The sequence below is a fragment of the Vigna unguiculata genome, chromosome 5 (genome assembly GCF_037176805.1).
Source record: "Vigna unguiculata cultivar grain cowpea cultivar isolate G323 ecotype 2 chromosome 5, ASM3717680v1, whole genome shotgun sequence".
Classification (NCBI taxonomy): Eukaryota; Viridiplantae; Streptophyta; class Magnoliopsida; order Fabales; family Fabaceae; genus Vigna; species Vigna unguiculata.
The window spans coordinates 51,611,584-51,639,189 of record NC_140796.1 but is presented as its reverse complement, the minus strand read 5'-3'; the positions used below and the strand labels follow the sequence as shown (position 1 = coordinate 51,639,189).

General features: G+C 29.8%; 1 protein-coding gene and 1 pseudogene across 8 annotated transcripts; one reads left to right on the top strand and one right to left on the bottom strand.

The window, feature by feature from the left end:
* Positions 1 to 232: 232 nt before the first annotated feature.
* On the bottom strand, positions 233 to 10,305 carry LOC114184195 (uncharacterized). 8 transcript variants are annotated; one of them, XM_085673658.1, is made up of 15 exons: positions 10,166 to 10,304; positions 9,305 to 9,404; positions 8,748 to 8,875; positions 8,273 to 8,426; positions 8,032 to 8,141; positions 6,513 to 6,596; positions 6,370 to 6,418; positions 6,194 to 6,285; positions 4,892 to 5,015; positions 4,662 to 4,738; positions 3,061 to 4,574; positions 2,465 to 2,578; positions 1,661 to 2,387; positions 1,142 to 1,219; positions 233 to 404 (listed from the first exon to the last, which is right to left on the bottom strand). In XM_085673658.1, the coding sequence occupies exons 2-13, from the start codon at positions 9,395 to 9,397 to the stop codon at positions 1,819 to 1,821; spliced, it is 3,108 nt and encodes a 1,035-aa protein (XP_085529784.1). In that variant the 5' UTR covers positions 9,398 to 9,404; positions 10,166 to 10,304; the 3' UTR covers positions 233 to 404; positions 1,142 to 1,219; positions 1,661 to 1,818. The 8 variants fall into 8 exon arrangements, with proteins under 8 accessions (XP_085529784.1, XP_085529785.1, XP_085529786.1 ...); XM_085673659.1 differs by lacking the exon at positions 233 to 404 and adding an exon at positions 424 to 608; XM_085673660.1 differs by lacking the exon at positions 233 to 404 and having other exon boundaries at positions 1,028 to 1,219; positions 3,061 to 4,182; positions 4,231 to 4,574.
* A 15,311-nt stretch (positions 10,306 to 25,616) lies between these two features.
* LOC114184767 (putative cyclin-A3-1 pseudogene) lies at positions 25,617 to 26,653 on the top strand (annotated as a pseudogene).
* The last annotated feature ends 953 nt before the right edge of the window (positions 26,654 to 27,606 follow it).

The window sequence follows — 27,606 nt, the reverse complement described above, 5'->3', positions numbered from 1 at the left end:
ATCCACACAGAATACCGAGATCTCATACTTGAGTGGAAACTACACATGATAATTAACTTAGTTGTCAAAGACAAATGTTGTACTGATTCGCCAAAAAGAATAGACTTCTTCACAAAAAACAAAAAGCCGCATGGAGCAATTGTTTCCAGCATACATTGTGGCTTGGAGTATTTTGGATTAATGGGGTATCACTAAATATAAGAGTTGTCACTGCCACCGAAGACCCATTCAATTACCTCCAAAACATGATTTTATTATTTCACACCAATAGCACCATATCCTACCATATTATTGCAACTTAGTGTAATCTATGCCCGAGAAAGTGAAATTTGCTTATTTAAATAAACGAACCAAAAACGTTGTAAGAAATATACTCGTTCCTCGATCCGTGAGTTTGTACTAGTCTGTAAAAGTAAACAAAAGTTCAAACAAATATAACCTAACACGTTAATCACCCAAAATCAAGCCTTCAGAAAATATGTATTGCTATACTCACGTAAATACACAGTAGAAACAAAAAGTAAAAACCCTGACTTGCATTAACAGAAACATGTAAAATGTCATTCATCAATGGCATGTCACACTCCAGCCATGCTGTTATATATAGCCTGATAACCAGTTACAAGATCAAAAGACAGCAAGATGCCAGATAAACAAATCAAAACAAGGTAATTAGCGCAGGTAATTCATGTGTATATATAACTTAAAATACCAAACTCTTAGTACTGTTTTGTTATGTATATACATAATAAAATGCCATTACAAAAATTATGCATAAAGAACAAAGCAACAGTCGGTGTTATGCATATAAGAGATTTTTCAAATTAATAAGGGTTTAATACCAAACATAAAAAAATTTAAACACCGCACCAAGACAAAAAGCCACTGCCAAAATTATTTCCATTGAATTATTCTCATCAAACCTCTATATATATATATATATATATATATATATATATATATATATATATATATATATATATATATATATATATATATATATATATATATATATATATCCACAATATCAGTAAAAGAAAAAATTACATTATCAATAAATATACGAGAGAAATTATTTGATAGTCAATCAACAGATTTCCATGCTCTGTACCAAGAGAGAAAACACTCAACTAAGATCTACCTGCCAAATATATCACGTTCCGATCCATCATGATTGATTTCTTAATCTCAACCCAACTTTGCTTCCACAAATCAAGAACTACACAGTAAAAAGGGAGAAATATTGAGTGTTGTACATTTCAAAAACTCAACAGCAATTCGTACAAGATGAGATAAATACTTATCGGGGAAGAAAATATGGAAAAATGAAATAAGTTTGTATAAAAGATAAAATTATGTTTATCTCTAAGTCAATGCATACAAGTTTTCTCATATCAATTTCTCCCTAAACAGTTTTTTTAACTTTACAAATCAATTTTAATTTATGAAGAATTTTTTTTTCTTCTCCTTATTAGCGTTCATGGAAAAGTTTACTTAAAATTTGGTACCAAAATCACAATATTTTTAAATCTAGTTTTAAAGGACAATTAGTTTAGCACCTTGTACGCATAATGTACAAAACCGATGTAAGCGGAAGTTTAGAATCAAGAATTAAACCAAAAAAAGTAAAGAAAAGGGTAAGTTTGGGTTAAATGATTACCAGCTGCAGCTATAACCGCACTTCTCCATAGTTTAATCATCTGGAAGCCCAGTAGACAATTTATGTCATGAGCCTGCCTCATCACCTTCGGCAATGCAGAAAAATTCTGTTTGTCTAATTCTGACTTTGCTTTACCATGGTCAATATGTCCAATAATTTCAAATCCCAAATGTTCTGTTGTACAGATCCCTAGAATTAGGTATCCGATATTTTGGTTCATCGTATCCTCTATAAAACTTGTTAAATCCAAGTCTTTCATTTCTTAAAAGCTCGGCCACACCCAAACTATTTCCGGTCTGCACTTCGTTCCATCCATCCAATTGACCATTTGACAAGACTGCATTTCTAGACTGCTGAAGAGACAACTGAGGAAATGGAGCCAGATTACTGACTTGTGATTGATTTAACCTAGAAGAGATGCCATAGGAATCACCAAACTGAGAAAAGGAATTCCCAATATCAGAAAATCGAAGGTTTTGCTGTGGTGATAGAGATCTTTGCATCAATAATTGAACTCTAGCCTCATTTTCCAAATAATTTAACTGTTCGGGGTAATTGGACCGCATGTCCAGCAATGGGCTATTTCGTGCACCTTGAATTCTCCCTTTACCAACTGCCAAAATAGCAGGATCCATAAATTCAATGTCTCCTGGACCACCGATATTTCCATTTGAGGGTGTTTGATATGAATTTCGCAGTAAGAAAGAAGGGTCACGCAACGAATTCCCTGTCAAAGTGATAACAATGATATTAAACCAAAATATCTAGAAAGACATGAAAAAGTAGAACAAAACAAGAACTAACCAGAAACAGAGTCAAAAGCGTGCCCCGTTCTCTCAAGAGAAGAGAAACCAGGAGGTGGTGCCCTGTTTGGTACAGAAAATCCTGGTGGTACAGAAATTTGTGCTCTTGAAACAGCTGAAAAATATGATAAAGAAATGTCGTTACATATCTATACAAAAAAATAAGATACTAAAAGCAGTCACTGCACTTTAAACTTGGTTACATAACTCGATCAAAATTAGCAAACAAAAATCAACTATACCTGAACAGTTGACCTGTCAGGAAGGTTTCGGATGATATAAGTATACTTAAGCAACGGCAATACAAGTGTACATTATAATAAATCGTTCATTTACCAACCCTAATGAAAACTCAATTCTTTTAATGTACACAAATATAATATTGAAATTTTTTGTGCTGAATGCTTCTAGGTAGTTCTGGCAAATCCTATCAAAAGTAAGATGTTTTTCGAAATAAACAGTTTACTCAACAAGAATCTACAAACAATAATGGCACAATAAAAGGTATGGCAATGACCGAACAGCAAAAGAACTAATGATAAGAAGTGTTGCTATAAAACCTAGGGTATCCGATTTAAGTAAGCTATAAATACCCACCAGAAAGCTTATTGTTTGAAGGAAAAAATTGACCACTGCCAAGATTTCCAGATTCTTCGAGGTTATTGGAGGGGAAGCCATTTGTGATACCTAGCTTGTCCAAAGAAAAGTCTCTTTCCACGAAATCATGTAGTGAGCCCTTGCTTGGATATTGTTGAATGGCACCAGAAGATGCATGTACATTGGCTTGGATTTTGGATTCCTCCTGTCTTGCAAAAGAAAATCTGGACTGATTGTTACTTTGAATTTTCCAAGAACTACATTTTTTTAGTGAGCCATTCTGCTTGTCCGTTTTGTCACCCAACAACTTGGCCAAACTTTGAGGTGATGTTACCGAGTCACCCCAGGCGTCAAACTCCATGGACAAAATATTTGAAATTATACTATTCTCACCCTTGTCCATGACAGCATCACTTCCGATACTAACCGTTTCACTGAATAAACTTCCAATATGTTGTTCATTCCTTTCATCTTGGAGGAAACCATAAGAACTAGAGCTCATTGATTTCTCAGAATATCCGTTGCATAATATGTTATTTGCATGTAATAGTGAGTCATCCCCAACTTCATAATTGGCATCTAAAGAACCAGCATTTACAACATTGCATGATTCACCATGCTGCAGGAGATGTGGATGAGAATGATTTGGGACATGACGAAAACTGGTTGATTTTGGCAAATATGAAGAAACAACTTCTGGATCCTTAAGTCTTTGATTATCAAAAGTTGTTACGTCATCTTCCACTTCAGTATTAACTGATAGTACTTGAGATTGAGAAACCACTGACAAATCACATAATTCCTTTACATTACAAACCTCATTATCTATTGCAGCAGCTTTAGTGTCTGCATTTGTAATCATGACATCTCTATGTTTGTCAGAATTATACTGTGATTCATGAGATTCAATTGGTTTAGCCGACATGTTATCACATGAGCTGATAGGTTTGGGTTGACTGTAGTTATCATTTGCGGAGTTTCTATCAATGTAAATAGAAGACAAATTACAAGACAAATTATCAGTTTCTTCACTGGTAGAAATAATTGCTTCCTCAGAACCAAAGCTGCATGATTGTCCAGTAATATCAATAGAATTTGGTGCATTCATAGCAGTACAACTGCCTCTATCACCATCTTTGTTCTTTGGTGCACTCATAGCAGTACAACTGCCTCTATCACCATCTTTGGGTAATGGTAGAGAAGACAACTGGTTGTTCAATTTCATAGGTGAAAAACGAACATCAGAAGCTGAAGTTCTTTCACCAGCTCTAGAATTGTTATCCATGCTACTATATTGTTTATCAGGTTTCAATAATTCATCTTTTACCCCGACAGTGATGCTATGACTCCCATCACTTGACAGTGGTCTCTTTGTCACATCACCATTTAAGGAAGCCTCAACAGCAGACAAAATGGGTAGTGTGTTGTTGATTGTATCAGGTTTAGGCCTGGACAATCCATTTGCACATAATAAACCACCAGCAGCTGGCTGACAATTTGTAGCCCGCGTACCCCTAGCAAACACATTAGTTGAAATTTTTAAAATTATAAATTTAAATTATTTTAACCTTCACTGCAGAATACAAGAAAATATGCATTACCATGCAGCAGCAGAAAGAGATATAGGTCTCCCAGAACTCCCATTAGGAGGTGAACCTTTAACAATGCTAACCGTGGTCTGCTCCATGATAAAAAACAGAATGTTAGAACCTATAGTAAATGGGAGTTAAAGCAACTAAATATCAAACTAGCACAAAAATAAAGATACACGCCAAAAAAATGAGGTCATATAACAAAGCAATAATTAAGGAAAGCATGAAGAAAATCCTACCACATTGTTCACAGTTGGTTTCCCTGATGAAGTATCTGTGCAATCATCCAAGGGAGGTGGCAACACATCACCAGTGCGACGTTGCATGTTGTTAGCAGCACCAGTAATTTGTTGAACACGACTTCTTCAAAACAAGAGAGCAAGTGACTAAACCATTGAATGAAAAGCACTGGATGCAATTGCAAGCATATATAGTTTGCAAACAAAGACAAACTAGGAAATTTAATTTGACTCACCAATTGGGATACCCTTATTTGAATTCATCTACAACTACTGTTATATTTATAACTTGGAGTTCCAAGCGCTAACTCTCTCTATAAGAAATTCTCAACACTCTTCTCACTTTGGGAGGTGCATTTCACTTCGGCAACAAGCCAAAAAAAATTCTCAATCGTTTCAAACTAAACTGTTTATATTTTAAATGTATACTTAATTTTCTTAACTACATATCAATGCCAATTTAAAAACAACCGTATATTGATAAATATTTATTACAACTCCAAAACATAACTTACATTTTAAATATATATATATATATATATATATATATTATGATTTTTAATATAATATTATTTATAAATTTAAAAATATCTATTTATTTATAATGAATAATTAATTAATAATTGTAAAAGGATAAACAGGATGAATTATAATGTCAAAAAGCAAATGAAACCTTTATATGTAATGTAATATACTAGAGCAACCTAGAATTCAATGAGTACTATGAACAGATTCAATCCTTTGACCAAGGTCACATGATTTTGATAACAAAAGGTAAAAAGGAAATATAGAACAGAGAAAAAAATGGATGGCCTGGTTTGTATCAACTCTTAAGTGAATCCGTTCTGAATCAATATAGAAAATACACGAAGCTTTTAATTTACAGCAAAAATAAAAACCTTGCCAATGGCCACTGAAATAAGAGATTGCTATACATGAGGAGTTTCAATTAATTCAAGGATTGGTTTTATGATTCATTACTTCCTTGATTTTCTAGGAGTGTTGGGCAGTAAGATTTATAAACATTTAGATGATTCAACATAATATTATAGAAAAGCTTAAGCAAATAAAAGTTTTAGCTATGATGTTCATATATGTGGTACCATAAAAGGTTTGACAGATATACCAATGTCAATTTAAAACTTAAAAGTAATATGACCAGGAAATAAAACATTCTTCTTAACCAGAAAAGGATAAAGCACCATCCTTCATCTAATCATAATGGGATCGTATAAACAATAGATTCTATCATTCAACACATTCATAATAAGTCTTGCTTTAAAATTCATTCAAGAAAAATACCTAGTGTATGCTGAAATTATTTCATCTTTAGTGAAACTATCCTCTTGAGAGCCAATCTCATGCAGATATAGACAATCCGGATTGCTGCAAGGCTGTTCATGAACATCTATCTCCAGTCAAGCTTAACCATCATCGACTGTAAAAGTTAAAATCTGAGGAATTAGTAATTTTCATACCATGTTTCTGAGCCATGCATGACAATATTTAGTGGTTCCAAAGCAAGCCCTGCAGATGTACAAAACAAAAAATACAGCGAATTAGACTATCATAGGCAAGTCATCCATACATGAATAGCTTCAATAAATCCAGATATAGATACCTTAAAGGTCTACCCTCCAAAACGAATCCATGTACATTTTTAATGCATCGAATTGCTTCTTCTTCCTTTGAATAAGTAATATATCTGGGGGCAAAAAATCTTTCAGGAACTGCTATATTTTCGTTTATAAAGGTAAGCAAGCAAACGCAACAGGGAATATCATGGAGAGGGTGAAAGCCATAAATCCCTTTTTGGTCTTCTTTAAATTAAAGCATGCGCTTAGAAGGTAAAAGGACTTTTCCAAAAAAGGTAAATGGGGTTTTCTATTTCATTTCCAAGAAAAGAAATTGCTTTGGTGCAGTCCTTTTGCTGGTCATTTCCTTCCATCCAGTACTAACAAAAGAGAAATATCAAAAAGAGAAAGAAAAAAAAATGCATACACCAATAACATCCAGTTTGTCTGGATGACAAGAAACCAGAAAAAGTAAAAGGTCTACCTAGCATTTACGATAGAAATCAAAATGAGAAGCTAGCCAGTTAAAAACCAAAATAACAAGGCAGACTATGACAGGAAGGGGTGCATAGTGGTCACCCTCCAAAAAGCTATGGTGGAATAGCGTAGTGAGGAGTGACAACAACAGAAGGAAGCCATTGCAATGGAAAACTTCAAAAATAATTTAATCAATAATCGTATTATTTTAAAAATTTATATTATTAAAAGATAAGAGAAAAAAATAGATCACAAATACATGCAACCAGAAGAAGTCAATGGAAAATTAGCAATAACACAAAATAAAGAGAACAAAGAGTACCAAAGTATCAATCTATAAATCAACACAGAGGAGCCAACCCCAAAATGGCTATCACAGGATGGTTGTTATTCTTATGATGCACACATACACACGCTCAAATATAAATGAAAAAGAAAACGCCAAAAATGAGAGTCATTCACATGCTGCTAATAGAGAACAGAGAAGAAATCTTGAATGACCAGTGAGAGAGAACATTACAGCAACCAAACAATAAGAGAGAACAGGGAACAGAGAGAGAACTGAGTAAACAACAAAGGAGCATAATGTCAAAGATGGTTCAAGAGAGCATATAAAGCCGGAAATACAGGAAGGTACGGAAAATAATGGAGATGGTGCCAGAGAACAGAGTGAGGCTAGTCAGATGGTATAAAACAGGTAGACCTGCATAAATGAGGAGCACAGGGGGGGCGTCTAATTAATTGCACACTATTTAAATATGAGTACAAGAACTCAGTCAAATAGGTGTGTGATGCACGTTCAAAGTGATTTCAGATCTCTAAATGAGGTTTTTAATGTCAAACTTGGGAAGACTATTACGTTCTGGTGAATCTTAAAGAGGTTGAAACAAGGAATATGACTCCTAATAGAGTAGTGGCCACTACGGACCACAACAGCAAAGTGCTTCACTACAAACATTTAGGATTATCCGTGAGTCATTCTGCTCTATGCCACTAGTGGCAGTCACCACCGCTGCTACTAATAATCCAGCACAGTACCACTAAGGAAAAAAAAGCTAAACTATAAAGTTTAGGACAGCATAAACTTACACACTGCATGTACTATTTGGAAACTGCTGAACAACACCAGCAGCTGTACGAGACATCGAGACTTTTAAGACCTTCCCATACTGACCAAAATATTCTCGCTGCTGGAGAAGCTGCACATTGATAAAATATTAGTAAACTTACACATAGAATAAGAAAAATTGAAAAGGAGAGGGGAAGGTAGCCAAAAAGCAAAACAGATACACAAGATAGCAACTATTTAAAACATGAGGAAAAATTTTACATCTTCATCAGCCAGATTGAGAGGCAAGCCCACTATGTAAACAAGGTTCCGCTGAATTACTCGCACACTACTGAGCTGCTTCCGTGCTTCAGATGATTTAGACTTTGCTTTCTGGTTTTTCATCTTTTTTTCCATATGAACTTCAGCCACCAGTCTAAGCAAAGAATTAATTAACAAGAGAAACTCAACAAGATGGCCAAGTTTGGTACCTTAAACAAGTTTCTAGGTAGTAAGGCAGAAAATTGTGAAACAAAATTCTTACAACTGGAACTTTCTTTTGTTCGATCATAAAGACAAAAGATAACTGGAATGTATTGTATATTGCGTAATATATAGCATAATATTAAAGAGATAGCTTATTTAGAGTGTTGGAATGGTTATGCAAATGCCCGCATGCTTAACAAAAAAGGAAAAAGGGCTTATGAAAGCAGTACAACACTTCAAGTCTACAAGAATGTACTGTTAACAGAATAACCTCTCACAGTTTGCAGCCATCCCAACAATCTTTTCCTTATCATACGGAGAACGACACGCAGGGCATCGTCCCTCTGTGTCATCCTTCTCAGCCATATCCAGTATGTGATGCCAACACCAGACACATATCTACGGTCAAGTGTAGATTAAAAGACATTATTCACCATTACTGTCAGGTATAAAAATTTCAACTGGAAAATCAAAAGTAAACAACGGAGCCAGTGTCTTAAATACATGTTGGTATACAAGAAATGAGTGGCATTTTATTCTAAACAGAAAAAAATAAAATCATTGATACAATAATAGTTAGAGAGAAACCCACAGTATTTAGTAAATAAGCAATAATCAGCAACAGATGGTGATGGTGTACTCAAATCAGGAGGAGAAGAACAATAATGCCGAATGTTAAAAGATGAAAAGAGAGTAAAATATATATTCAAAAATAAATAGTGACCAGATTAACAAAGAAATTAAATAATTCTTCTAATGAACACATGATATTATATAAAAACCTACAGATTATTGTCTAATGACAAAATCATAGTAATAGAATCGAACCTCATAACCACATTTGCATGGTTTCAATTGCTGATCAGTCAAATCCATCTCTTCTGCACAGAGAGGACAAGTCCTTTCTCCTTCGTCACTCATGATTTCCCTGGATAAAAATTCAGCAAACTGAGAAACACAAATCATTGTCAACAGTCAAACAAACACCAGGATATTGCAAACAATGCAGATCAAACTTGAATCAGAAATCTTCCAAGAGATGTGCTTAAAAAATGCAGGAAAGCCTACTTTCAGTAAACTAAATACTATTTTGCCTCAGGAACTCAACAAAAACTATGATGGTGCAACTTATCATCAATCCCTTTACCCAACAACATAATAACAACGCTTAGCACTGTTACATAGTCACTTTAAGATACTATGAAAAAATAGATATCATAAAAAATGTTGAGCATTTGATAACATGAAAATTTAGAAATACAAATATCGATGGCACAAGGAAAGTGAACTACAATCATAAAACACAGCTTTAATTCTTATACATAAATCCAAATAAAATAAACAAGCAGATTGAAGTACACAGCTGAGAAACCTAACATCAGCCAAACACTAATAGGAACAAAAAATTAGACAGACAGAAAGGGAATAATTGACAATAGAAGACCTAATCACAATTGTTCAAAGCTAACAAAATCGAAATCCGAACAAATCCGAAAGCCAAATACAAAGAGAAATTATGAATTTAAAAATTGAAAAACAGCAGAGAGATGATAGATTGACGGCCAACAGCAATGATCCGCGAAATCAATAGCAAAACATAATCCGCAAATGCATTAGGGATCTATACAATAATTGATTGTAGAATTCGATCAAGAAATTAGGGCGATGGATTGGAAGTCCATAGCTTACAGTGATGAGATCGGTAAGAGGAGATTGTTCGAGAAGCGCACGCACGAAGGATAACGCAGGGTGAGAGAGCAAGAGCGAGAGCAAAGTGTAAAGAAAACCACAAGTGTCTTTTAAAAAGAGAGAGAATAAGGCTTTGTTTGGATGGGCCTTTTTGGCTTTTTCCTCTCTCTCCTGCGTTCCGGTTGTTCCAAGTATTCCATTTCCAGTTCCCTTTCCTGCCCTTCTTTTTTTATTTATTTACTGGGACGTGCCATTTCTCCCTGTTGACCCTCTCTTTATCTATTACTGTTTCAGTGTTCAGATTCTCTACGAACCTGCGGTCCTAAGTCCTTATTCGTATCTTGACGTGGCAATTCGTATGTGAGGCACGTGGCCACCTTTTCATATCACACGGCTGTGTTTGGTGAAAAGTTCCTTTCTTCATCATCAAAAGAAACACAAGTTCTTTTCGAATTAGATATCATGATCTTCATTATAAAAGTCAATGGCAATCATGATTGAATTATTTATTTAATTATTTATGTGCTAACAATAAAGTATTTTGGACCCATTGATCATGGTATTTTAGCTGACCTGGGACTAGAGACTTTTGATTCCTTAAATACCCACATGAAAGCTTTTTACACAATTTTGATGGTCAAAATTGATGCTTATGTTTCAGTTATTGAAACAGTGGTTAATGGAGAGAAACAGAGAGGTGTTAGATGGTTTTAATTCAAGGATGTTTTGACTTGCGTGCGTAACTTGCATGGTCTTGGATGAAGGGTAACACTTTCACGTGGTATAAATGACCAACATACAGATATAGAAAACCTGATTTTCAGGAAGTTATCAAGCATGGTGTGCATCAAATCATTAGCCAACTTTTGTTTGTTTCTTCGTAGGCTTCATGCTACAACAGACTTAGAAGGAAGATAAACTCCAAGAACAACTATGCACAAGAGAATAAAACTATAGATATATAAGAGATACAACCCCTTAACTATTGCCTTACGATCAAATTTAGTAATTTTTTCTAAAAAACGTGAAAGAACAAGATATATTAGTAGGTATGTGAGTTTGTGTCCAATTTACATTTAGATAGTATAATTTGTCCATATGCATAATTTTAAGAGTGCATTATTCACATTCTTTATGTAAAAAAGAAAATAAATAATTTATATACCAAACTGATATTTTATTGTAAAAAAGTCATTTGTTTGTATGTTTGGGCGTTGTTTAAAAGAAATAAAAAGTTTATGATACAAGGTTATCTGTTTTTTATTGAGTTTCGGTTATAAATTAGTACTCTCTTGTTGAATGATGTTCCTGACTTCTTGTGAATATCAGAAATAGCTAGTATGGGATAAAGTAGAAAATATAAATATTTTTATTCCTCTAAAACCCTAAGGTTGTGGGTGTAAATTTATTTTCGTTTCTAGAAATATTAAAGGTTTGATATTAGTGAGTGTAGATTTTAAAAGTTTAATCTTATTTTTATAACATTAGAAATCGAGTTTAATATCCTTACAAATTAAAAGTTTGATTTTAGTTCTTAAAACATTAAAATTTTAATTTTCAATCCAGTGGAATATTATATTTTTAATTTTCAACACAACATATTAAGTATTAAACAAAAATAGTCTAAAATGGTATTTTATTATTTTTCTATTTATTTATTGAGTTCCTTTTTATCTCCTTATCTAAATAATTGATGTAGTTACTTAATTTTCCAAAAGTAATTGAATATAAATCTTTTGGAGAGCTATTACAGTCAAGGAATGATGATTTAATACTCACATCTTTAGCCAATCTAATCATTTATAAATATATTAAGTTAATATAAAGAAATGAGAATAGTAAAAATACTTGAACTTTATCAGGTAAAACTAAATTATAAATATAATAATAAATCCGTGACAATTTTATACAAATATTTCAAGCTAGTGTTACTTTAAAAATAGTTAATAATTATATTTTTGAAAAAGTCGATTAATAATTATATTATAAAAATAAAATTTATATAAAAAAATTATATATATATATATATATAACAAATTAATCAGGGATTCTAACGAGTTGGTATGAACACGTGTTCGTATTTATTTTCGTTTTGGATGAAGGAATTACATTAACCTCGCATTGGATTTGTTGTTCACTGTTATTATCTTCGTTTCCCTGAGTTAATATTTTTTTTAAACAAATCATATTATATATATATATATATATATATATATATATATATATATATTCAAATTAAGCAACAAGTCTAATAAAGATCTTCTTTTGACCTGAAAACAGTGAAGTTTAACAAAATGAACGTATTTTTTTCAGACATACGACAATTATAGCGTGATAATAACAAACAAAAAATTGTTTTAACAGATAGCGACTTAAGCCATTTAAATAGAATATTGAATTCAAAATTTTGTGGATAAAAAAAAATTATACTATTTATTCATTTTTCGTACAAACAATATAATTATAAAAAATGAACAAAACAAATGAATTTTTGGTGTCAAAGTAAAACTCGTTATTATAATGTTTGGACGATGGATTTTAACCATTTCAATAAATTAAAATATATAGTAACTGAATTATTTGTAATTTATTTTTAAATTTTTTTAAAATAATTAGTTTAGATGAAGTCATTGAATTATTTCAATTTTTTTTTTTGGATAAAGCAATTTAATTTATATTTTATGGCAAACTCAACTTTATTTTTAAGTCTAATTAACTTAGCTCAATTTTCAATTCGATACAACTCGTCGTAACTTTCGATTCAAATTGATCTTTAGCCTGGCTTGACCTTTGACTCGGTTTGACCTGACCCGACCCTACTTAAACTTTAACCTAGCTCAACCTTTGGCGTAGCGTGACTCGGCTTGACCTTCGATCTGGCTCGGCCTTTGACCCGATCTGATCTGGCTCAATCTTCGACCCGACCTAGTTTAACCTTTGGTCTGATTTGACCTTCGGGCTTTCCCCGCTTGGCCTTCATCCCGTCTTGAACCTACCCGGCTTGATCTTCATCCCGCCTCTAGCTAACCTGGCTTGACCTTCGTCTCGGTTTGGTCCGACCTGACTCGACATTCTACCCGAACTGACTAGTCTCGATCTTCTGTCTGATCCTCATCTTTTTCTACGTGTAGACTTTTTTGTCTTGACCAATAAACAATTCCACAAGTTGGAAAATTTCAGTTTCATTATTTTTTTAAATGAATTTCAAATTATACTATTTTATTTATTTAAAATACTTTTTTAAAATTTTTCAATTTCATTTTTCTTTTAATTTCTCATCTAAACATGTCCTTTTTGTTGAAAATTTTTTAAAATTTTCAAAAAAATAAATCACTTTCTTAAATTGTCAAATTTAAACACACCATAAATTCTTAAAATAGTTATTAGCCACAAACATTACACATTTTCATTAGAAAGAAAATATCGTGACAAAAAGATGTAATGAAATGTTTTAACCAATGCGTAAAATTTATTTTCTTCCCTTAATTTTTTTTATTGTGCAAATATCGCTTTTACTCAGAAAATATTTCAGACTATTATTGGGGCCGAACTCGTTGACAGGGACTTTTAACACACATACGCAAGCATTTAAAGTTTGGGTCCAGCAATAGAATTGTATCATCGTTTTGGGCCATGATATTCTTAAGTTTCAATAACTTTCTTCTTGTTTCTTTATGTACTTAGAGTTTGGTCCAGTTGACCAATCCTATCATTTCTTTTTAATAACTTTTTTTTCTGTTTTTTTTTAAATACTTACAGGAAATAACCTTTTTTGTGGTATTTAATTTGTTTTTTTCACATATCTCTAAAATATAGGTAACATTCAAATGTATTTTTAACCCAGAAAAGGCATTTATTATGCTTGTAATTTTTCAAATTTTTTTTGGATACCATCACATTATTTAAAAAGTATTTTTAAATTTGTAATCTATCAATTTTGTTATTCTTTATAAAAATCTTTAAGTTATTAATATTTATATATGAATATGTTCTGGTTTAAGTTTCTTAGGAATTCAAACCAAAGAGTTTAACTGTAACTTGTTTTGAGTTACATTCTTATTTACAGAAAATATTGTTGTAAAATTCGTAATAATTACGTGTTTGATTCTGTTATGATGAGAAGTATTGAAAATTTGATCCAATCAATCCTTAATAAGACTTTAGTTTTAGTTGATAACAATTTTTTTATATATTTTTTAATCAGCGTGGTTTTATTTTTATGAGTTTCAATCCATACATTAAATTAGGAAGACATAACAAGACAAGTCGAGTTGGATTTTTCAACTTGTCAATAAGTTTTGGTTCAACCTACTAGCTTACTGAATTAAAATATCAAAAATAGATTAGTTTGATCCATATCATTTGATCCATATCATTGACTTTCTTAAAATTAAAAAATTAAATAAAAAAAATTATATTATTTTCTTAAATGTAACTATGCAATAATTTTATAATTTAATTCATTAAAATTTTTAATTAGGTTCTTATTGTTAATTATAATATAGCAAATTAATATGTCAATGTATTGTATAGGGCTGAGTAGTACTCAGCCATGTTGTTCATTTGCAGGCCTGAAAAGCTTTAAGGCCAAGTGCATGTATAAGGTCGAGTATTACTCAGTCATGTTGTTCATCAAGGGCATGAAATGCTTATAAGGCCAAGTGCATGGTATGTGGGACGTCAATGTCGGGGTTAGATGTATCTCAGTCAGATTGGTTGGAGGAAAGATCTGCAACTAATTCGCTTAACGGTATGGTTGTTATGAGCTATTCACTGACATCTGCAAAGGAATATAAACGCTTATAGAGATAATTAATGAAAGGTCATTACAAACAAGTAGTTTAGTAGTTTAGTGTCAGGTAAAGGACATATTGATCTCTCTCTTATAGTAGGAGAACTCGTATACTTTTTTACCAATGACTTAAGCGTCAAAATATTTGAAGGTACCTACTCCCCACTCTCTGAATCAGATAAGGACATTCTAATAGGAATCCAACACTCTTCAACTATAACAACACTCTTCAGATAAGGTCATACCATGCACGTCATATCGATTCCATACAAAAACAATAAATATAATAATATTTTAATTTATCTAATTAAAAACATTAAATAATCAATTAATTTTTTAAAAAATATTTATATAAATATGTTTTTAATATTTATTTACATGTATACATGTAAATAAATTTTAAAAAGGTTAAAAAATGGCGAATTAATATATCTATCATGTGATAGAATGAGTCACAATTTTTTGTGTTTTTTTTTTTTTTGATTAATCTAACCTGACCCATTTTGAACCCATATTGAGAAATAAAAAATAACCGACACAAACCACTCCTGTTTCAAAGGATAAACTATATCAATTTGGTAAATTATCATTTAATTAACTACATTACATGGTCATGAACATGGATGACCCGACTCCATTTACCCAAAAATCGAACTTCATTCTTTGTTATGGTAAAAAATAGAATCAAACTAGTCAATATAACACGAATAATCTCTCAACTCAATTTATAGAAACTTGTCCAGAGTACTCCAACTCTCCTACAATCAACCTTCAGTCCATAAAGTATCGATATTAATTATTAAATTATAATAATTTTTAACTACTTAAAAATATTCCCTTCATTTCATCCACACGATGTTTTGCAATAATCTTTTATTTTAAAATGTTCTATCTTCCTTACAATTCCAGGTACTTTAAATTCTAATTTCGAACCAACTATTAAAAAGTAAATCAAAAGAATAATATTTTAGAGTCTGAGGAAGATAGAGAATGCATGTGAGTCTCATGTAATGTTCGGATTCTTGATTAGATTAAGATATCATCCAGCTCTAATAGTGTTCCATATTCTTGGTAATATACATTAATTTATTTTTGTTGTGCAACATATTTATTTGTAGTTTTTTAAAATTTCCCTAAACATATTTTTTAATATCCACATCCATTATCCTTGCAGTTCTTGATAGTGTGATTTAGGGATGTCAAAAAAATCTGTATTTTTGGGTATCTATGGATAAAACCTGCAACGGGTAAGAAGTAGATATTATAAATGTATACCCGCGGATAACAGGTACGAGTATTCATGTTAACAAGGCGGGTACAAGTATCATAGTATTCGAACTCGTGAATATTCGTACCCACTATACTCTAATTTAAATTAAAAAATAAAAATAACATAATTTAAATATTAATATTGATTTTGAATGAGTTATTTTTTTATCAATTAGTTTTGAAAACAAATCATTTCTTTGTAAACTGTCATTCAAAACGATTTAAATGGGTTATTTTGACTTTGTTTAAAATTTATGAATGTTATGTATTTTATTTTATTTGAATTTACGATTAAAATATGTTGTTAAATTTTTATTTTTATTTTTTTGTAAATATCCACGGGTACCCATAAATATTAAACAATTATGCAAATGTCCGTATAACGGATACCCGACAGATGTAAATACAAATACGGGATGGATATTTATCCAACGGATACTGCACCGTACCAGTCCTGTTAACATCCCTAATGTGAATTGACCCTTATGGTAAAACTTGAACGACAAATATCTAATCACATTCTCAAGTCTTTTACGTGTGATTAATTATAAGTCCAATCTTTAGTAGCTAATTTAACGGTTAGATTACAATCATGCTCAAATTTAATATACTTTTGCATTGAATTTAAAATGTTGCAACGTTATGTGTGGTTGCAAGGTATTTACTAAAATGGCCTATTGACTTTACACCATCTCATAATTCCTGAATAATGTAAATAGTTTGAAAATTTTCTACACGGGGTTGAATTTTTCCTTGTCTTTTAAAAAAATGTGTAATTGTTTTTAATGAGAGATTGAAATCCAATAAAATAATATACAATTTTTTCGTTCTTCAAAATGAATGTCTAAAAGCGTGTGGGTGAATATAAAGTAATATATGAATGATTTAAATGTTGGAATTTTTAAAACTTTTGAAAATAAGATAAACATGAGAGATATAAGTGATATGAATGAACATATTTTTGTATTTTATTAATATATCATCTTTTTATATATATATATATATATATATATATATATATATATATAAATATAACAAAATATCAAATATAAAATATTTAAAATATTTTACTTTTAGTATAAAATAATAATTAATTTTTAAAATCAAAATATATCTAAAAAATTGAAATATTTTTTAAAAATTAATTTAAATAAAAAATATATTAAATAATATTCCCAACGCTATCCCACTTCAACTCTATTTATACCCTTAGAATTTCATTTTATTTCATCCTTTTTGTTTTGCTCATCGATACGGTTGTGGTCTCTATAAAACCCTCACCCCAGTATCAAACTTCATTTTTCAAAAGTTGGGCTACACCCGTCCATTCATCTAATTCACTTATCATGGCCAATCCTCATTCTCCTCTTGATGTTCAAAACACTTGGGAGAAGATGAATAAGGCGGTTGAGGATATAAACCAGATTTATCGGCAAGCTCTTGAGCGAGAAGCTCAATGTCAACAGCGAGAAGCTCAATCTCAACGGCGAGAAAAAGAGTTACAAATTACGATCGCCGTAATTAATGCTCAAATTGTCGTCCTTCAAACTCAGCTCAACAATCTTAAACGTAAACTGACCAAAATGTTCACCGACTTACCTTAAATATTAGGTATTTGTAATAGTTTCTTTTTTTCTTTTTTTTTTTTGTTGTCGGACTAACTGGGATGCATAATACATTTCATATCTTTTATCTTTTATAACTTGTTTCCGCTGAAGGAATGTTGCGTTTTTTTTTCTTATATGTGTTTCTTTTAAAAACTTTGTTAAAACGAAATATGCGTTTCTATTAATATTACGTGTAAATACGTAATTACATTGTTATAAAACTTTAAAATTTTCAATTATATTAATTTAATCAAAGTTTATATTTTAACATATATAAACTTAATCGTAATTTTGAAATTAAAGAGTCAAGTTTTAGACTTAAAAGTTAAAGTTTTTATTGCAATGAGAACCGACTCCATTTATGCAAGATGAGATGAGACTCATATGTATAAATATAATTGTATTGAAATTATCGAATATCATTCTAATGTCTTGGCAAAAAATAATAATATTTTTGTTGATGCATTGTTCCATAGTTAAGCTCTAGCACTGACGCATCAAATCAAATCCAACCTTATCAATAAATGCTTACTCGGGAGAAAGTCCCACTTAATATTAAAGTAATCGATAATTTTTGACCACTAAACTAAATTATTTTTATATTATAAAAATAACTTCTCACACTTTTACAGCAGCAAAATTGTAAGAAACAAATCCTGAAACAAAAGTAAACAATGTTTTAAATACATTTATATAAACACGATGAGAGATGTCTATTTCTTAATTGGGTTTAGTAATTTCAGATTTTATAAATTAAAAAATTATCAATTCATTAAAATTATGGAGTAAATTTCATTTATTTATTTTGATTTACTATCATCGTGCAACTATTACAAATGTCTTGGATAATTATTTTAAATTTAAAATGTGAAATAATAATAATAATATATTAAAAATGTTATAATGTATATCATATAATTCTTTTCAAATACTTTTAATAAACTAATTCTCAGATTTTAACTACATTTCCTTTCATCCCAGCAACAGATCTTAATAACCTACTAATCGAGTTTGTGACTTTTTTTTTCTCCCAAAACAAGAGAAAGAATATTTTGAGTCCATAATTATGATGTTACTACTTTTACGTTTATCAATTAATCTTTTCTATTTTTATCAGAAAATAGATTTAACTGAAATAATATATGAAAGAACTAAAACGGCGAAGAGTTTACGTTGATTTGTAGGAAATAATTTAAGCAGGGAGGCTTCATAACATTTTTTCTAAAATTATAATATATTTACATGTATTTGAATGTATTTATGAAAATAATCATTCTTTATTCGTTCTTGTCATAATAATAATAATTATTTTTATTTTTATTAATTAATAATTATGCAGTTCTATTTTACATAAATTTTAACAATAAAAATAAATTTATAACCCTACATGTTAATATATTAAAATATTTTTTATCTATCATATTTATTAAATCATTTATATATATATATATATATATATATATATATATATATATTTTACTTTTACGTATCCATCACTTTAAGTAAATAATATCATTATCCTCTCCCTATTCTTTCAAATCATTTGTAAATTTTTATAATTATTACTATTAAGATAAAGAGTGCATGAAAAAGAGTACTGTAGTAATGAATTTGGCAAGTATTTCAAAATGAGGAAAGGGTGAAAAGATCCTTTCATGTCCTAAGTTTTGGTATTACAATTTAAATAAATATATTTAATGTGGTTAACGGCAGTCTTTGGATTATCACTTTAATGTTATGAAAGTAGTCTACGAACAGTGTTTTGGTGTTTTTTTTCGTAAAAGATGTAACCGTAGTTCTAAAGCAATTTATTCTCTTCAATGTTTAAAAGGAAATTTGTGTTAACAAAATTTTTCAAAGTTTATTTTTGACAAGTGTAAAAATTATGAAAACATTACAAAAAAAATTAAAATTACCGACGGAATTTTACCGACGGATATACTTTTGTCGGTAAATTTGAATTACCGACGGATTCTTAAATTTTAATTACCAACGGAAAAATCCGTCGGTAACACAAATTTTATTTATCGACAGAAAATCCGTCAGTAATTCAAATTTTTCTTACTGACAAATTTACCGACGGATTTTTTCGTCGGTAAAAGAAGCGGGAAATTTCCCGCCCAAATTTGAATTACCGACGGATTTACCGACAGAAAAATCCGTCGACAAAAGAAACGAAAAATTTTCCGCCCAAAATTTGAATTACCGACGGATTTGTCCGTCGATAAATCTATCGATATTTATATATCTCAAAATCCGTCGGTAAAATTCGTCGATAATTTAATTTTTTTTTATCGACGAATTTACCGACGAATTTATCCGTTGGTAAAAGAAGCAGGAATTTTCCCGCCCAAATCTCCTTATAAGAAGACGAGAAGAAGAAGAAAAAAAGGAAAAGAAGAAGAGAAAAAGAAGGAGAAAGAGAAGAAGAAGGAGAAGAAGAAGAATAAGAATAAGAAGAAGAAGAAAAATGAGAAGAAGAATACAGAGGAGAAGAAAAAGTAGAAGAAGAGGAAGAAGGAGAAGAAGAAGAGGAAGAAGAAGAAGATGAATATGAAGGAGAAGAAGAAGAAGAAGAAGAAGAAGATGAAGAAGATGAAGAAGAAGAAAGAGGAAGAAGAAGAAGGGACGGCGGTGGCGGCGGCGGCGTCGACGGTGGCGACGACGACGGTGGCGGTGGCGGTGGCGGCGGCGGTGGTGGCAGCGACGGTGACCACGAAAAAAAAAAACGAAAAAAAAATTGAAAGAGGGAGGAGGAAGAAGATGAATAGTGCAATAAATTTACTGACGGATTTTTTGGTAATTACCGACAGATTTTTTGGAATTATTAATTCCAAAAATGTAAATTATGGAGTAAATTTCATTTATTTATTTTGATTTACTATCATCGTGCAACTATTACAAATGTCTTTGATAATTATTTTAAATTTAAAATGTAAAATAATAATAATATATTAAAAATGTTATAATGTATACCATATAATTCCTTCCAAATACTTTTAATAAACTAATTCTCAGATTTTAACTACATTTCCTTTTATCCCAGCAACAGATCTTAGTAACCTACTAATCGAGTTTGTGACTTTTTTTTTCTCCCAAAACAAGAGAGATAATATTTTGAGTCCATAATTATGATGTTACTACTTTTACGTCTATCAATTAATCTTTTCTATTTTTATCAGAAAATATATTTAACTGAAATAATATATGAAAGAACTGAAACGACGAAGAGTTTACGTGGATTTGTAGGAAATAATTTAAGCAGGGAGGCTTCATAACATTTTTTCTAAAATTATAATATATTTACATGTATTTGAGTGTATTTATGAAAATAATCATTCTTTATTCGTTCTTGTCATAATAATAATAATTATTTTTATTTTTATTAATTAATAATTATGCAGTTCTATATTACATAAATTTTAACAATAAAAATAAATTTATAACCCTACATGTTAATATATTAAAATATTTTTTATCTATCATATTTATTAAATCATTTATAGATTATATATATATATATATATATATATATATATATATATATATATATATATATATATTTACTTTTACGTATCCATCACTTTAAGTAAATAATATCATTATCCTCTCCCTATTCTTTCAAATCATTTGTAAATTTTTATAATTATTACTATTAAGATAAAGAGTGCATGAAAAAGAGTACTGTAGTAATGAATTTGGCAAGTATTTCAAAATGAGGAAAGGGTGAAAAGATCCTTTCATGTCCTAAGTTTTGGTATTACAATTTAAATAAATATATTTAATGTGGTTAACGGCAGTCTTTGGATTATCACTTTAATGTTATGAAAGTAGTCTATGAACAGTGTTTTGGTGTTTTTTTTTGTAAAAGATGTAACCGTAGTTCTAAAGCAATTTATTCTCTTCAATGTTTAAAAGGAAATTTGTGTTAACAAAATTTTTCAAAGTTTATTTTTGACAAGTGTAAAAATTATGAAAATATTACAAAAAAAATTAAAATTACCGACGGAATTTTACCGACGGATATACTTTTGTCGGTAAATTTGAATTACCGACGGATTCTTAAATTTTAATTACCAACGGAAAAATCCGTCGGTAACACAAATTTTATTTATCGACAGAAAATCCGTCAGTAATTCAAATTTTTCTTACTGACAAATTTACCGACGGATTTTTTCGTCGGTAAAAGAAGCGGGAAATTTCCCGCCCAAATTTGAATTACCGACGGATTTACCGACAGAAAAATCCGTCGATAAAAGAAACGAAAAATTTTCCGCCCAAAATTTGAATTACCGACGGATTTGTCCGTCGATAAATCTATCGATATTTATATATCTCAAAATCCGTCGGTAAAATTCGTCGATAATTTAATTTTTTTTTATCGACGAATTTACCGACGAATTTATCCGTTGGTAAAAGAAGCAGGAATTTTCCCGCCCAAATCTCCTTATAAGAAGACGAGAAGAAGAAGAAAAAAAGGAAAAGAAGAAGAGAAAAAGAAGGAGAAAGAGAAGAAGAAGGAGAAGAAGAAGAATAAGAATAAGAAGAAGAAGAAAAATGAGAAGAAGAATACAGAGGAGAAGAAAAAGTAGAAGAAGAGGAAGAAGGAGAAGAAGAAGAGGAAGAAGAAGAAGATGAATATGAAGGAGAAGAAGAAGAAGATGAAGAAGATGAAGAAGAAGAAAGAGGAAGAAGAAGAAGGGACGGCGGTGGCGGCGGCGCGTCGACGGTGGCGACGACGACGGTGGCGGTGGCGGTGGCGGCGGCGGTGGTGGCAGCGACGGTGACCACGAAAAAAAAAACGAAAAAAAAAATTGAAAGAGGGAGGAGGAAGAAGATGAATAGTGCAATAAATTTACTGACGAATTTTTTGGTAATTACCGACGGATTTTTTGGAATTATTAATTCCAAAAATGTAAATTATGGAGTAAATTTCATTTATTTATTTTGATTTACTATCATCGTGCAACTATTACAAATGTCTTGGATAATTATTTTAAATTTAAAATGTAAAATAATAATAATATATTAAAAATGTTATAATGTATACCATATAATTCCTTCCAAATACTTTTAATAAACTAATTCTCAGATTTTAACTACATTTCCTTTTATCCCAGCAACAGATCTTAGTAACCTACTAATCGAGTTTGTGACTTTTTTTTTCTCCTAAAACAAGAGAGATAATATTTTGAGTCCATAATTATGATGTTACTACTTTTACGTCTATCAATTAATCTTTTCTATTTTTATCAGAAAATATATTTAACTGAAATAATATATGAAAGAACTGAAACGACGAAGAGTTTACGTGGATTTGTAGGAAATAATTTAAGCAGGGAGGCTTCATAACATTTTTTCTAAAATTATAATATATTTACATGTATTTGAGTGTATTTATGAAAATAATCATTCTTTATTCGTTCTTGTCATAATAATAATAATTATTTTTATTTTTATTAATTAATAATTATGCAGTTCTATATTACATAAATTTTAACAATAAAAATAAATTTATAACCCTACATGTTAATATATTAAAATATTTTTTATCTATCATATTTATTAAATCATTTATAGATTATATATATATATATATATATATATATATATATATGTTTTTTTACTTTTACGTATCCATCACTTTAAGTAAATAATATCATTATCCTCTCCCTATTCTTTCAAATCATTTGTAAATTTTTATAATTATTACTATTAAGATAAAGAGTGCATGAAAAAGAGTACTGTAGTCAATGAATTTGGCAAGTATTTCAAAATGAGGAAAGGGTGAAAAGATCCTTTCATGTCCTAAGTTTTGGTATTACAGTTTAAATAAATATATTTAATGTGGTTAACGGCAGTCTTTGGATTATCACTTTAATGTTATGAAAGTAGTCTATGAACAGTGTTTTGGTGTTTTTTTTGTAAAAGATGTAACCGTAGTTCTAAAGCAATTTATTCTCTTCAATGTTTAAAAGGAAATTTGTGTTAACAAAATTTTTCAAAGTTTATTTTTGACAAGTTTATTACATTATATTATATTATATTATATATTATATTACTATGTATATATATATTATATGTGTGGATATCTTATATTTATATATATATATATAATTATTTATATATATTATATTATATTATATATTATATTATTATTACTATGTATATATATTATATGTGTAGATATCTTATGTTTATATATATATATATATATATATATATATATATATATATATATTTTATAGATATATATTTATTTTAAGTATATATTATATTATATTATATAATAATATATATTATATTATTATGTATATATATTATATGTATATGCGTAGATATTTTATGCTTTTATATATATATATATATATATATATATATATATATATATTTCTTTTAAATTTTTATAAATTTGTAATGTTATAAATTTGTTTATAAAAGATCTCATTAGTTAAATGATTAATTTGTTTTATACGTATATATTATATATATTATATTATATTATTATGTATATATATTATATGTATATTATATTATATTATATTATATTATATTATATTATATTACATGTATATGTGTAAATATATATATATATATATATATATATATATATATATATATATATATATATATATATATATATATATAAAAGTATATTTTATTTATATGTATATATACTATATTATATTATATTATATTTTATGTGTAAATATATTATTTATTTATATATATTTTTTAGATTATTTAATAAATTATAAATAGTTTAGTAATTTAAGCGGGGACGGGTATTTGGGCGGGTATATATATATCCCCATCCCCATCCCCATCCCCAGTTGAAAATTTCGGGTATTACCCATACCCATACCCATACCCAGTCAAAGTGGGGATTCCCCGTCAAAACGGGGACGGGTTCGGATGATACCCACGGGCACGGGTTTATTTGCCATCTCTACCTCTATCCGCTTGTACAATGTTTATCTACGTTATCAATAGATATTTTTCAACTCTTCTAAATACGAAGACCATTGAGAGAAAATTTGCTTAGATTACTCTTAATTTTTTAAATTTTAAAATCTAAGATCGACACATTCGTCAACTTAATCAAGATTGGTATTTTTTTCACAAATGTTAACATTTCTTTTAAGTTAATGTCTATTGTTGTTTTTCTTTAGTGTTGTTATTGTTAAAATTTATTTATTTTTCTTTAATAATTAATTAGTTAGGTTTTTTTTTGTTCATCATTATGTCAATCATGATTTTTTAAAATTATTAATCAAGATTATTTTCAGTTATTTTCAACATCAGCTAATTAAAATGTATGTGAAAGTTATTGTTTCAACCAACACTGAAACAATTATCTTTAACCATTATTTGATTTTTAGACAATATAATTGAAGATTTTTCATTATTCATCTTTGATATAAATGAGGATTGATTGCATACATTTTTTCTCTAGACATTACTAATGTTACTTTATGATAGATTTTTTTTTTTTACTTTTATATATGATAAAGAAATTAAAATTTAATACATTTAAATTATACTTTAAATAAAATATTCAAAAATTCATTAATTTAAAGTAAAAGTAAATTTCACATATAGTTGAATAAAAAAATTGTAAAATTTCCTAATATCAGTGGAACTAATTATTTCAATTTCTTATTTACAATTTTAATACTCAAAATTTTCAATGATACAGATGAATCTTTTGAACAAAAAGTATTGATATTATGCAATCTTACAAAAGTATTTCCTATCAATGTATACTTTTCTCTTAAACACTATGGTCTTGGTCCAAAAACAACACCCCAAGAGACATAGGGTTTCGTTCACTCAAAATCTTCCGAAGGAAACATTGCAAGATGTGAAGAATCCCAATGCAAAGAAGCCATCTTCCACAACCACCCACTCTTCTTGCCTCCATATAGGTGAATCTCTTGTTTCCTATGTCTATGAGTATCTTCATGAAATGGAGATGCAGAAAAGGAGTAGACCAATGGTTGACTACATTGAGAAAGTTCAGAAACTGTTCACGCCAACCATGAGAGGAAGCTTGGTGGATTGGTTAGTAGAAGTGGGTGAGGAGTACAAGCTTCTCCCGGACACTCTTCATCTCTCTGTTTCATACATTGGTAGTTTTTTGTCTGTTAATCCTGTCACTAAATCCAGACTTCAGTTGCTGGGTGTTTCCTCCATGCTCATTGCATCCAAATACGAGGAAATCGATCCACCCTGTGTGGACGACTTTTGCAGTATCACCGATCACACATATGACAAGGCAGAGGTAGTTACTTGTCACGAAATGCGACATCCTTCGAAGCTGTCAGGAATAAGTACATGCAGCAAAAGTTCAAATGCGTTGCAAACCTGTCTTCCCCTCCTTATGTACCAAATTCTTACTTTGAAGACTTCTAAAGATGCATAGGACTCAATTAACTTATTAGATTGTACAGTTCCTTGAAGGAAACACAGCTACAATCATGATGGTTATTGCTGAACAATTGTGACAGTCTTCCAATAGCAGTATTAGGAGAATTATGATGTAGGATGAGGTCAAAATTACATAGTTCATTGCTTAGAATTTTATACGAACAAAGCCACCTTGTGATTTGACATCATTGATTCAAGTGATGGTTGCAATCTTGGGTGAGACTTTGTGCTTCAACCAATAAAGAATGAGGCTTTTACTTTGTTTCTAGACAGCAAACCAGGGGTGTTGATCTTGGGATTTAAAGATGTTGTCATCATTAAATTTGATTTTTTTTCATCATTTGTCAAGCTGTGGTCATGGCGGAAAGGAATTTTAGATGCAGAGAATGTATGGAATTAAACATTACAATTTTTGTTCAGAATTGAAAATGTCCTATTCTATAGGGATATTTATTAATATTTGTTTTCATCATTCTTTTTTGTTACCATTGACATTTATTTATCTAAACATGCTATATATATAAAGGTTTTACAAATTTTAAAAATCATTTATTATTATAACAACAGAAAGAAAACAATGATCGTAATAATAAATTATATAAATTAAAAGCATATTATAAGTAATTTTTATTTGACTAATAATACTGTAAGATCACTGCATTCAGGTACACAAACAATGTAGTTATTATAATATAAATAATTATTATATAAATAATAATTTATAATCTTGAACAATTAATATTGAAAAATTCGACATTCATTGTACATTTAATATAGTTGGTGTTGAAATGAAGGTATTTTCCAAATTATTTGTTATCTTTCAATCGCTAATAACTAACAATGACATTTGCTATACACTTTTTCATATAATTGATTAATTTGCAATAGTTCATCTGATTTGTTATTTAGTCTTTATCCTCTTGTCTTATTGTTTTATGTTCTTTTCTCTCTTTTTTTCTTTCCTTTATTATTAATTTGATTTTATAACATGGATAATATAAAATATTTTTCTCTTTAAAGTGAAATAATACAAAAAATCTTTTAACATTCAGTACTTTTGGTCTTTGATGTCCGTCTAAATTCTGATGTCGTATTGGGTGACATCAAAATTAATGTCGAAAATATACACCGATGTCAGCTAACGTCGGGTGATTGAACAAACAACAGACGTCAATTAACGTTGAGGGATTGGACAATAGACATCCATTTTCGCACGGAAAGAAAGGAAAAATATGCTCTATTTGAACACGTGAAACAACTATGAAGTAACCCCAATCAACCAAACCCAAAACAGAGATGACATGGCCACTAAATGGGTAAAGCAGTCAGTCTTAGATGCATTG

Excerpts from the sequence above, each read along its gene's own strand:
- LOC114184195 (XM_028071468.2), bottom strand. The coding sequence starts at position 9,397 with ATGAGTGACGAAGGAGAAAGGACTTGTCCTCTCTGTGCAGAAGAGATG. Across the intron at positions 8,876-9,304 it reads CATGCAAATGTGGTTATGAG|ATATGTGTCTGGTGTTGGCA; the intron begins GTTCGATTCTAT and ends ACTTGACCGTAG. Across the intron at positions 6,597-8,031 it reads CCAAATAGTACATGCAGTGT|ATATATTACTTATTCAAAGG; the intron begins GTAAGTTTATGC and ends TTTTGCCCCCAG.